Source organism: Callorhinus ursinus, unplaced genomic scaffold (genome assembly GCF_003265705.2).
Source record: "Callorhinus ursinus isolate GAN/ISIS: 27379988/994484 unplaced genomic scaffold, GSC_fseal_2.0 scaffold25, whole genome shotgun sequence".
Lineage (NCBI taxonomy): Eukaryota > Metazoa > Chordata > Mammalia > Carnivora > Otariidae > Callorhinus > Callorhinus ursinus.
Window position 1 is genome coordinate 39170357 of NW_027397087.1, and position 12865 is coordinate 39183221.

A 12865-nucleotide genomic window follows, 5' to 3' on the forward strand; every position below is an offset into this window, starting at 1 on the left:
CACAAACCCTCAAGTAAAAAAGCTGAACATTTATAGGGGTGGAGGGGCCAGAGGACAAGTAGGTGTTCAGCAAACCTACCGGTTGGGGGTGGTCAGAGGGGCAGGGAGGCCCCCCCCCCCCCCGGTCCGAGGAACTTTAATTACCATCGGAACGGGGGGAGGGGGCGATGTGAGGCCCGCAAGCCTCAAGAACAGAGGTGGCCGGGAGCCGCGTCCAGCGGCGTCCGCCGGGTCGGGGACTGACGGCCTGGGGCGCGGTCGCCGGGGGAAGGGGCACCGGGGGCCGTGGAGCGCGCCGCCTCGGCGGGCAGAGGGCCGGCCTAGGCCTCGGGGGTCCGGACACACCCACCGCCGCGGCCAGGGGCCCGCTTACCTGCTCCTCCTCCGGGGTCAGCTCCGGCGCCATGTCGGGCTGGGGCGCGGTCGCGGGCTCCATCCCGCCGCCGCCGCCGCCCGGCCGACCGAACGCGCCTGGGAGCGCGGGGAGCCGGGTGCCGCCGGCCGCCGCTTCCGCGTCTCCGCGCCTCAGCAGCGCGAGGCCGGCTCGCGCATGGTGGGGCCGGCGGGGCCGGGCGGCCGCGGCGGCCGCGAACGCCGCTTCTGTCTCCTGAAGGAAAAGCTCTCACAACTGTCGCTCTCTTCGGAGCGGAAATCCTTTTTTATTTTCTTCGTTCCTTTCCCCGCACTCCCCCTCCTCTCCCGGAAAAAAAAAAAAAAACCGAACCAAAGTGCCGACGAGGAGCTAATAGTCGAGCGGGATTTAAAAAGGAAATAGGAACTCAAGAACTTTCTACGCCCAGAGCGGAGGGTCGCGGCGGAAATTTCCCGAAGGCCGCTGGCCTCCTCGGCGTCCTGCCTTCCCCCGCCGCGCTCCTGCTCCTCCAGAGCGTGAGGAGTCGTCCTCGGGGCCCCGGCGACCTGCGCAGCGGCCTCTCAGCCCCGTTCCTCAAAAGCCGCGGCGGAGAGAGGGAGGGACGGGGAGAGGGAGCGAGGAAGAGGCGCCCCCCTCCGGGCTCAGGGCCAGCGCTGCGGCCGCGCTGCGTCCGCCCGAGCCCCCCGCGGCTCCATTGAGAAACCGAGCGCCTCATTCACAAACAGGCGGCGGAGAGAGCCGGCCGCGCGCGGACGCTGTCCGGGAGGGGGAGACAGAGAGGAGCCCGGGCGGGGGAAGCAGGGGGAGGGGGAGGGGAGACCGGAGGGACCCGCGCGGGGAGGGGCTTCGGCGTCGCCGCGGGGTGCGGGGACGAAGAACGAGAGAGAAAGGGGCGTGAGTTTTACGGTTCAGCTCCGTGGAGGAGGAAGAGAATACATTCGTTTGAAAAGGAGCTGCTGACGGGCACCTCGCTGGAGTTACTAGCTGCCACCCCCGACGTGTGAGGGGCCCACCATCCTCGTCTAGCTCCATGTCACTTGTGACTGGAAGACCCTAGAAATGTTGCCTGCGAGTTCCAGGATGTCTGGTGAGGGAACAGACCCTGCTCATCGAGGCGCGCGCGCTCTCGTTCTCTTTGCTGGCGGTATCCTGTAATCCCTCGCCGGTACAGCTGATTTTAGTACCTCACAAGAACAGCACCCGATTTCAAACTTCATTCAGGAATCACGCAACCTTTGCAAACCTTGGATTTTCACTCTGGCAATCACAGCAAAGAGCTTGGGGGTGTTACAGGATACAGTCTTGGAGTCAGTTTGAGAGGCACAGGGAAGGCAGGGCTGGTCTGCTGTGTTGTTGTTGCATCATTTCAGACCAAAAAGAAATATTCCAAAAGGGATCCAGCTAACAAGCAACAGGTAGTCCCAAGGGCTGAAGCCCTGGAGAGCTAGGAGAGAGACCCAAGGGAGAGATCTGCAGACAACTGAGGAAGGTGCTCTGGCTTCTGGTGCTCCTTCTAGGACTTCAGAAGCAACCTCTGACTTCACCTCATTTTTGCATCATTGCAATAGGAACTTCAGGTTGCCCTTGGTTAGAAAAGTATTGTGCACTGACTTGTCACGATTTCAAATCTATGTTTTGAAAGCTTGTTTTGGACAAAGTTATTTGTGGTTTGAATTTGTTTTGATGAAATTCTTTTGAAGTTGGGTATTAGGACTTTCTTATCGAACTCTTGCACCCTGAATGGAGAGGACCATTACATCACTGACACCATAGTAACAGCAGTGGTGTCCATCATGTGATGGACTTTTAAACTTTAAAAACCAGTAGGTTTGACCAGTAACTCTAGAGTGTTCAGTTTGGGCAAGGCTATTCACTGACCTTAATGGCTCTCCAAAGATCTTGAGACACTTTGTTCCTACTGTGGCCAGGCTACTCATGGTTAGCAGTGGTGTTAAGCTGTACAGCAGTTTGAGGAAGAGAAGGGATATCTGTTCCAGCGGTGGCCAGGCTACTCCTTGTAGACAATGGCACAAGACTTGTAAATATTCCTGGAGTGATAACCTTCGGAGCAGCCCACTCTGCCTGCCAACACTGGTGCTGTAGCCTGCTAGCCACATGCCCCAAGCAGAGAGGGACCAAACCTGGCAGCTGATAGCTCACTTTTATTTGGAAGGGCTGACTCTACCAAGAACCAACTGGTAGAAATGTACACATCATCTAAATTTGGACTTTATTTCTTTCATTGTCCCTTTGCCTGAAACAATGGTGTAATTAATCTATCATTGGTTTAGAGTATGTTATTTCTTTATTGACTTATTAAGAGACATTATCCTGTATGCTACTGGCTTGTGAAATATTTTAAGTTATAATTCCTGCAGTGAACCTGTGTTAAATTATTGGCAAAGATAATCTCAGTCTCTGGGCATAATTTGCTATGAATAAAACAAGTAACCCCTGGTACTTGGATCTGTTTCTATCTCAGGTAAGTCATCATCCCATACAAGAGTTACAGTTTCAGTATTGCAACCAGATACTCCTCTGGATGACAGTCTATTTATTAAACAAGTATATTTTTATGCCATGCACTGGGCTATCCACTGGGGTTACTACAATGAAGAAGACATGGTCTCTTCCACATGTAAGGATATGGAATGATCCTTGAGTTATATTGTAAAGTGGAAACAGCAAGACTCAAATAGTATACATAATGATGTCATTTGTACAAAGGGAAAAAAAGAACATATAAACTTACTTATAGATAGAAAAGGTTTGGCAGGATACAAAAGAAAGGTCACTGCATCTTTCAAGAGGGGAAAGAAGGGAGAGAGACTTTTCCCTATATGGTCTTTTGTACATTTTAAATTGTTTGGTTGGTTTTTTTTTTTAACTTTTTATTGAAGTATAATATGCATACAGAAAGGAGAAAATGTAAGTATACAACATGATGACTTTTCACCCATGTAACCAGCACACAGATCAAGAAAGAGAACATTCCCGACTTGCCAAAGTCCCCCTATGTCCCCTCCTAGTCCCTACTCTCCTCAAGACTAACCACTATTTTGGCTTCTAATGGCATAGTGTGTCTGTGTTTAAATTTTGCATGTGGATATATAACCTTTCCCCCAAAATTTTAATAATAACTTAAATATAGTTTTTCTCCCAGAGCAGGCAAATGGCTCTAGGACTAAGCTGGAGTGGGGCGCCTGGGTGGCTCAGTCGGTTAAGTGTCTGCCTTCGGCTCAGGTCGTGATCCCGGGTCCCAGGAGGGAGCACCACTTCTCCCTCTCCTATACTCCACCCCTGCTTGTTCTCTCTCTCTCTTTCAAATAAATAAATAAAATCTTTAAAAAAAAAAAAAAGGATGAAGCTGGAGTAGGAAATGGCAGGACCTGAGCAGTACACACCACTGAGTGGACACAGGAGAGGTTTTGCCTAGTGATCCTCAGGACACCAGGGGTCACTGATTTGTCCAGATTCACAGCTAATTGATTAGTATTGAGCTAGAACTTGGATCCAGGCATTCAAACTCCTAGTACAGGGATCTGGTGAAGAGAGTTAATAAAGGGAAAGGTTTCACAGAGCGAGCTAGGAAAGAGAACTCAGCAGTGTTTTTGGAGGCACAGCTGTGTGTGTGGGCGTGTGGGTGTGTAAGGGAACAGTTCTCCAGAACTGCTTGCATATCACAGTCCTAAGAGGACAACGTTCGGAAGTTTCTGAGCAGACACATGGGTAACAAAACTAAGTGCAAGGGAGCTGGCTGGATTTGCTCTGAGTGGTCATCTCAGGAGAACCAGAGTACAAAGTCTTGCCTTTAACCACAGGCTTGAACCAACAAAATCAAGTATGCTACTGTCATCCTGCTCAGTTAAATCTTAGAGAGGCCAAATGGTTTCTAATAGCAAAAGACTGGAAACAATATAATGGCCCATCAGTAGAAAACTCAATAAATATACTATAGTACACATATACACTGAACTATTAAGTTCGTATTTATTCATTATGTCCCTATCATGTGCCTGGCACTGTTCTACATGACTTTCATTCATCTAATCTCACCATCTCAGTATGAGATAGCTGAAATTATCCTCATTTAAAAAAAAAAATCAAGGTAGATCCACATGTATTCACATAGCCTCCTCAGATTTTTTAATGCTTGGCTACAGGGCCTTGGGAGGTAGGTGAGGGTAGGGTTGGGGGAGTGTAGGTGACAGACAAAATGAAAATTTTTTTTAAGATTTTATTTATCCATTTGACACTGAGAGAGAGATAGAGAGAGAGAGAGAGAGAGAGAGAGCACGGCAGGCCAGAGGGAGAGGGAGAAGCAGGCTCCCCGCCGAGGAAGGAGCCCAATATGGGGCTCAATCCCAGGACCCCAGGATCATGACCAGAGCCGAAGGCAGACACTCCAATGACTGACCTAATCGGGCGCCCCCCCAAATCACATTTTTATTAAATTAACATGAACTGAAATCTGAAAGTAGAAAATACATGACAAAGAGGGAACCTTGGGGGGAGGTGTGTTATGAATTGCACTTTTGTCTTTTGCTTTTAAAGCAAAGGTTTCAGGTCTCTGTCTAGAAAGCTTTTCCTCCGCTTCCTCCCACCTTCTTCACCAGACAAATGTGACTCATCCTTAAGGTCTCAGCTCAAAAGTCACTTCCTTAGCAAGATCTTCCTTGGCTACTCCCTAAACTGAATTAGACGCCCTGTTGCCCTCTCTCTCCCTCTTATTATTTTTTTTTATCAGAGAGCCGATCACAGTTTCTAACTGTGCTCTTGTTTCCATGTCCATCAGCCTAGTCTCTGCCTGTACTACTAGACTATAAGCTCCAGGAAGGCCGGAACCACCTCTGTCTTGTTGGCCCCTGGCCCCTCAGAATCTAGAGCCTAGTACCCAGTAGGCAGGCCCTTCATAAATGTGTTAAATGACTGAATCAGTGAAGACAGCCACCTTACAAAAATAAATGAAATAAAACTTAAAAAGATAGCCACCTTAACTCTGAGACCTCTAGCTTGCCATTTTCTCCTGCCTTTCTTATACTTGCTCAGGTATATTTGTTTGGAAAAGAGATATTTCCAAAACTGTGATTGGAATTTTACAACACTTTCCCCCAAAACACCTTTACTTCTAAAATCCAAAGCTTGGGGCACCTGGGTGGCTCAGTTGTTAAGCGTCTGCCTTCGGCTCAGGTCATGATCCCAGGGTCCTGGGATCGAGCCCCGCATTGGACTCTCTGCTCAGAGGGAAGCCTGCTTCTCCCTCTCCCACTCCCCCTGCTTGTGTTCCCTCTCTCACTGTCTCTCTCTGTCAAATAAATAAAATCTTTAAAAAAATAAATAAAAAATAAAAAAATAAAAATAAATAAAATAAAATAAAATCCAAAGCTCATGTGGTGGCCGGGTGGCTCAGCCAGTTAATTATCTGCCTTTGGCTCAGGCCCTGATCCCAAGGTCCTGTGATCAAGCCCCATATTGGGCTCCCTGCTCAGCGGGGAGTCTGCTTCTCCCTCTCCCACTGCCTCTCTCTCTCTCTCTCTGTCAAATAAATAAATAAAATCTTAAAACAAAATAAAATAAAATCCAAAGCTCCTCTCAAACATTGCTCCAAATGTCTACTGCCTATGGAAAAGATATGTTGTGTTATACACACATGCTTTGGCTATAAAAGATTCCCCCCCAAATTCTTACTGCCTTTTTTCTAAAAGGCAAACAGATACAGGCTAAATAAGATCATACTGCTAACCGATGTCTAGGGGGGACTTTTTTTCTTATTTACTCATAGGCTAAATCTATCACCACTAGAATGGCGGAAGGTGTGCTTTGCAAGGAAGGTGAAAAACCCTATCCCATGTAGATTACATTCCCCCATTACCCAAAATGCTCCAGGGACCATCCTTCCCTATTGCTGTTCTTGACTGTTTTGCTTCTGTCTTCTTTTTAAACTAGAACATGAGCTGTCTCTTTCCACATTCAATTTTCTCATCTGACATCCTATGCACCACTCCTAAATCACAGGCTAATCAGACACTATTCTATGTTACTTTTGTATCTGACACCTGTGTCTGCAGTTTACCTAACACTCTGAGGACAATTATTTGCTTCCTTGCCCATTTCTCCCACTAGACCATGAGCTCCTTGGGGGTAGGGAACATGTCTTAGTCACTCCTCTCTCTTCAGAACCTAGTGCGATACACTGTACACAGCAGGTGGTGCTCAATGTTTGCTGAAAGAATGGATCTGTCCTTTCCCAGCCAACGAGGTCCAATTTCTAAAGAATACCAAACTGGTTTGGTTACCCTGGATACTTCGTTGCTTGTGAAAAAACATTCAGTGTGAGAGGGAGGTACCATCTGAGTTACACTGCTTTCACTCACTTTGACTTATCTGTGTTAACAGGAGTCCAGAACAGAAGGGATAAGTTAAGTCCACAAATAGACAGAACCTTGTCTGAACTAGTTTCAACTTCCTCCCTTACAAAAGCTTTTGTTAACGTTGCCAGCAAGAAGCAGAACTGACAGACTGGAGTTCCACCTTTTATTTCCCCAGTTTGACAGAGGAGAAAACCTGCAGGGCAAAAGCAGAGGGAGAGGCTTGAAGGGACCTCCAGCCAGCTGGAAAGAAGCTTGCTACAAATGCTAGTGGTCTGTGCCAAGACTTGGCCAGAAGAACTCTATAGGTTTCAAATTTTGACTCTTCTGGTTCCATACTGTCTCTGAGGATGACGAGAATGCCTCTGGGCTGGGCCCCATAGTGAGGCCTACCCCCCAGTTTCCCAGGCTGCCTCTGGCCACTTTTCTACCTCCTCAAAACAGACACAAAAATCCACTTTTCAAAATAATCACTATCACTGGGAATGGATGTGAGAAACAAAGGCACACATCCTAGATTAGGGACTCTGTCTCTTCCCTCAGTCATTTCCTGCCTGAGGCCACTCTTGATTCATCTTCACTACCGCCAACCTCCAGCTCCCCGGGCCCCTCCTCTTGCCTCTGCCTTGCAGTAAACCCACTGGGGAGGGGCGTAGAGGGTGAGTCACAATCAAAGCAACACCCAAGACCAAACCTCTCAGGACTTGGTGGGGAAACAAAAATTTTATTTTATTTTATTTTATTTTATTTTAAGATTTTATTTATTCATTCGACAGAGAGAGACACAGCGAGAGAGGGAACACAAGCAGGGGGAGTGGGAGAGGGAGAAGCAGGCTTCCCGCCGAGCTGGGAGCCCGATGTGGGGCTCGATCCCAGGACCCCAGGACCACGATCTGAGCCCAAGGCAGACACTCAAGGACTGAGCCACCCAGGCGCCCCAGAAACAAAAATTTTAAATTAATTTGGTTTTCCAGGTGCCTGGGTGGCGCAGTCCGTTAAGCGTCAGACTCTTGGTTTCGGCTTGGGTTGTGATCTCAAGGTCGTGAGATCTATGGGCTCCATGCTCAGTGCAGGGTCTACTTAAGACTCTTTCTCGGGCGCCTGGGTGGCTCAGTTGGTTAAGCGACTGCCTTCGGCTCAGATCATGATCCTGGAGTCTCAGGATTGAGTCCCGCATCAGGCTTCCTGCTCAGCGGGGAACCTGCTTCTCCCTCTGGCCCTCCCCCCTCTCATGTGCTCTCTCTCTCTCTCTCATTCTCACTCTCTCAAAATAAAAATAAATCTTAAAAAAAAAAAAGACTCTTTCTCCCTCTCCCTCTGCCCTTGCCCCCTGTACGCACATGCACTCTCTCTAAAATAAATAAATAAAATCTTTAAAAAAATAAATTTTCTTCTTTTTTGACATAAGCACTGGGTATAATCACAAAATCCTCAGACAGGATAGAAACTCAGAAATCAGCCCATCTTACCAAAACAAGCAGTCATACTCTTGCCAAGATCTCCAGGCTTTTGTCCACTTTTCCTGCCCTACATAGCAGAATGCATAAAACAAAAGGCCATATCTGCTTAAAAATATGTATTGTGAGGTTTTTGCTCACTTCCTTACTAGAGAGGAAATCTGTAGCTATGAAGATCATTTCTTTCCCTCCTCCAATGTATGAGAAGTTTTTAGGTTGTCCTTTTAAGCACATTCGGAGAACTAAATATAGTTCTTGTTTTTAGAACTCTGCAGCATATCCATCCACTCATTAGCAGCCCACCACAGACTTCCACTCAGCCTCCTCTCCAGGGTCACTGCTCTGTGCAGAAGAGAAGAGGGACTGTCCCTCAGACTGCCTTCTCATTCCAGCTCATCATCTCATTCACCCAAGCAACATTTTTTTAAAGATTTTTTTTAAGATTTTTAAAATTTATTTGACAGAGAGAGACACAGCGAGAGAGGGAACACAAGCAGGGGGAGTGGGAGAGGGAGAAGCAGGCTTCCCACCGAGCAGGTTGCCCAATGTGGGGCTCGATCCCAGGACCCTGGGATCATGACCTGAGCCAAAGGCAGTCGCTTAACGACTGAGCCACCCAGGCGCCCCTTAAAGATTTTTTATTTTATTTATTTGACAGAGAGAGACACAGTGAGAAAGGGAACACAGGCAGGCGGAGTGGGAGACGGAGAAGCAGGCTTCCTGCGGAGCAGGGAGCCCAATGTGGGGCTCCATCCCAGGACCCTGGGATCATGACCTGAGCTGAAGGCAGATGCTTAATGACTAAGCCACCCAGGCGGCCCCACCCAACCAACATTTTAATAAATGCCAGGCATTGGGGAGCTAAAGATGAATAAGACCAGGTCTCTGACCTGAAAGAGTTTGCAATCTAGGGGCGCCTGGGTGGCTCAGTCGGTTAAGCAGAACTGCCTTTGGCTCAGGTCATGTTCCTGGGGTCTTGGGATCGAGCTCCGAGTTGGGCTCTCTGCTCAGCCGGGAGGCTGCTTCTCCCTCTCCCTCTGCCTACTGCTCTGCCTACTTGTGCACACACGCTCTCACTCTCTCTGTCAAATGAATAAATAAAAATCTTTGAAAAAAAAAAGCTTGCAATCTAATGGAGTGTGTAGTAAGGAATTTAATCTTGCTCAAAGGGAAGTTGGCCTTTGCCCTTGGCTCCTAGGAAATAACCTCTAAGCCTTTGAAATGTCCTAAGAAAGTTTGTTTGCCTAGGGGTCTTTGGCCACACCAGATAGCCGAGCAATGTGACTGGGGGAAAGGAGGACTTTGGATCCTGTGTTATCAGCTAGACCTCTGGAGAGTCTGGAGACTGAGGTCAGCCAACCAGGTCCAAATGACCAAGTTCCAATAAAAACTTAGGACACCAAGGCTCAGGTGAAATTCTCTGGTTGGCAGTACTCCCTGAGTACTATCATACACAGGTCCCAGGGAAGTTAATGCTATTCATGGTTCCACTGGGAGAGGAAAACTGGAAGATTCACATTTGGGACTTTCAGGACTCTGCCCCATGCATTTCTTCCCTCTGCTGACTAATCTGTTTCCTAACACTGTGACAAACTCTATCTGTGAGTATAACAGCTTTAAGTGAGTTCTTCTGGTGAATTATCAAACCTAAGTGTGGTCTTGAGGACTATCCCTAAATTTGGGAGAGAGAGATATATGCAGTGGGATGGGGAGGGCACAAACATGAGAATGGCTAATTCTACCTGCAGAGGTAAAGGTTCAACCAGGTATCTGTTGAATGGAGTTTTCCAAAGATGAGTAGATACATTTACCAGATGAATGAAGTCTGAGTGAAGAGGGACATGGTGGTGGGGGTGGGAGGATGTGGTATGAAACACATGTTTTTGTACAAGGAACTGTAAAGCAGCATCACGGGAGAGGAGGCAGCAAAGGAAGGAAGGTAATTTATGAGGCTGGACAGATATGCTAAGGCCAGGTCATGAAGAAACTTGCACGGCAGGCTGAGATGCTTGTAGGCAATGGGAAATCCTTGAAGCAACGCATTTTTAGGAAGGATCACTCTGCCAGTTATGGCAGGAGTGGATGGCAGCGGGGGGAGGATTAGTGGCAGGGAAACTAGGTAAGAAACTCTGGCAGTACTCTAGGATGATGAAGACTTGAATTAAGGCTTTAGGTCATAGAGGAAATGAAGAAGAGAAAGGTGGAGTTTAAAGGATTGGGTGACTACTAGCTGTGAAAGGTAAGGAATGGACAGGAATCATCAGAATAATAGCTAGGTTCCTAGCTGGGGTGACTAAATGCTATTAACAAAGACAAGGATCGCCGGAAGAGAGCATGATTGAGAGGGACTGTGGGGGAGAGATAATGAGTTCAGTTTGGGATGTGCCAAGTTTGAAGTGACTGGGAGATTGACTGGTAAGGAGTGAGATATATAGACCGGGCTAGAGCGCAGGGAAGGCATCAGCACATATACAGCAGCTGAAGCCAGGAAAAAGAAAGGCCGGGAAATGTCCCTTACATTTGGAAAAGAGGAGAACACCAGTCCCTTGATGAGAGCACCCAAAAGTGGTAGGAACAGAAGTCAGATTTCTGACACAAGTAAGTGTGAAGTGAACTAGTGAAAAAACAGTGGGCGCCTGGGTGGCTCAGTCGTTAAGCGTCTGCCTTCGGCTCAGGTCATGATCCCAGGGTCCTGGGATCCAGCCCTGCATCGGGCTCCCTGCTCAGCGGGAAGCCTGCTTCTCCCTCTCTCACTCCCCCTGCTTGTGTTCCCTCTCTCGCTCTCTCTCTGTCAAATAAATAAGTAAAATCTTTAAAAGAAAAAAACAGTGATTATAGACAAACTAATATCAAACACAAGTGAATTAGGATGACACCAACTCTTTGATGCAGGCATTAGAACCTAGCATGGATTTCTGAGTTAACAGTAAAACAACCAGGACTGCTTACTTTGTATCAACTGTTTGAAAAGCCTACTCTTTTCCAGGTGTGTGGGTTCCAATGGCACTTGAGATGAAATAGGTGATCTCAACTAGGAGTCCTCAGTTAACTCATGCCAAGCTGGCCCTCTAGCCAAGGCAAGCAGGATAGGCCACGGCCAATAGTATCAGCTAGGATTCTTTGGTTGCAAGCCCAGAAATCAGCTCTGGCTAATTTAAGCAAGACCGAATTTACTGGGTGCTCGTTGGTTTAATAGCAAGAACAAGCAACACCCCCTACCTTTCCGAGAGCAAAATAAATGAATTCCAACGGATTCACTTTCTTTGTTCCTCTGCTCAGGATACAGATTCCTGGTAAGGAGCAGGTGATTGGTCCATCTTGAGTCATGAGCCTGATGTTTGGCTAAAGGAGCGCAGTTCCCCCAGATATAGTCCCATCAGATCACACTGCATAAGGAAGAGATAATTCCACAAAAAAAGAAACTGGTCGCTATTCAGAAGGGTGGCCAGAAAACTAATATCCAATCACAACAACTTATTTACACAGTCATCTTTGAAACAGGTGGCAGGAGGTGGTTTTACAATTCACAAGAAATATGACCAGAGGACATGCTATTCAGTGATTGATAATATTGACTCCTCAGTTAAAAATAGAAGGGGTACTCCTCTGAAATACATCCTTCAAGCTATCATTCAACAATATCAAGTTGTGCTTGGTTGTAAGTTTGCCTGGTATATTCTGTGACTCGTGCATCTGTCTCCCAAGAGTGTCCTTTTGTGGAAATAGTCTCTCCAGACATGCTTATTTCTGAGCAGGGCCCAGCCAAGTCTCTGAGACTAGCTAGCATGCGCAGCTCCTGAAATGATACAGTTGGCTTGCTAAGAGCACAGACTAGTGCATTCTCCTTGGGAAGATCATGTAGCGTCTAGGCAGCTGACAACATGCTTCTTGGCAAGAGGAATACAATGTTCCTATTGCAGCATTGACCCAAATTCAGAAAAGAGCTTATTGATGTAGGCATGCTTAAATCTGCAGCCAGCAGGATCATTATGGGGGGGGGGTGTTGTCTTCCTTCTCCGATTTTATAGAGTCAGCTTGAGCAGCTCTGTAAAAGCCCAACACTGAGGCTAGTTCCACTGATGTGCTGAATTTGTGTAATCAGGCTCCACTGAACCACAACTTCTGCCCAGATCTGTTCCCAGAATTAATCAACCCAAAGGAACCAACTGCAAGTCAGACAAGATCCGACCTGCATGCCTCCAAAATTTTGTCCACAGGACACTAGCTAGTATTGTGGGAGTAAAATAGTGAACTCTTTTTGTCTGATCAAAGAAATCCTAGAAAGGTGGAAAGCAGTGTGAGCAGCAGATTGAGGCCACGGGAAATGGGGACACATTTCCTGAACACAGAGCAGAAATGAATTGGTTAGTTTCAGACACTATCTTCCACTGCCACAGCTGCCAAAGAGCCCTAGTTTACAAATCTAAATGGATCTGGCCTGCTCAAAGCTCTGCCATGACATAAAATCTAAAACCTCTGCAGAATACCCAGGCCCACCTCTCTCTCCAGCCTCCTCCTGGGCAGCTCCCCAACCCACATTTAAGCCTGAGGCACGCTGAACCTGCTTCAGGTCCCAGAGCGAGTCTGACCCCGCTCCAGAGGGGGCAACTGCATACCCTCCTGCCTCTGTGAGAAACTCCTGCTCTCCTCCTCTGCAGAGCCCTTTC

The 12865-nt window shown here is 47.6% G+C and overlaps 1 protein-coding gene across 2 annotated transcripts in view; it reads right to left on the reverse strand.

Moving 5' to 3' along the window:
• Positions 1 to 11582, reverse strand: part of PTPN9 (protein tyrosine phosphatase non-receptor type 9) — an 88732-nt gene extending 77150 nt beyond the window's left edge. Inside the window, exon 1 of one of the 2 annotated variants that reach the window (XM_073877396.1) lies at positions 11418 to 11582. In XM_073877396.1, coding sequence (XP_073733497.1) covers positions 11418 to 11525 — 108 coding nt within the window. In that variant the 5' untranslated portion in view covers positions 11526 to 11582. Of the gene's footprint in view, positions 1 to 373; positions 1115 to 11417 lie in introns of those variants that run through there. The other variant, XM_025884579.2, reaches the window with a different exon arrangement.
• Positions 11583 to 12865: the final 1283 nt, after the last annotated feature.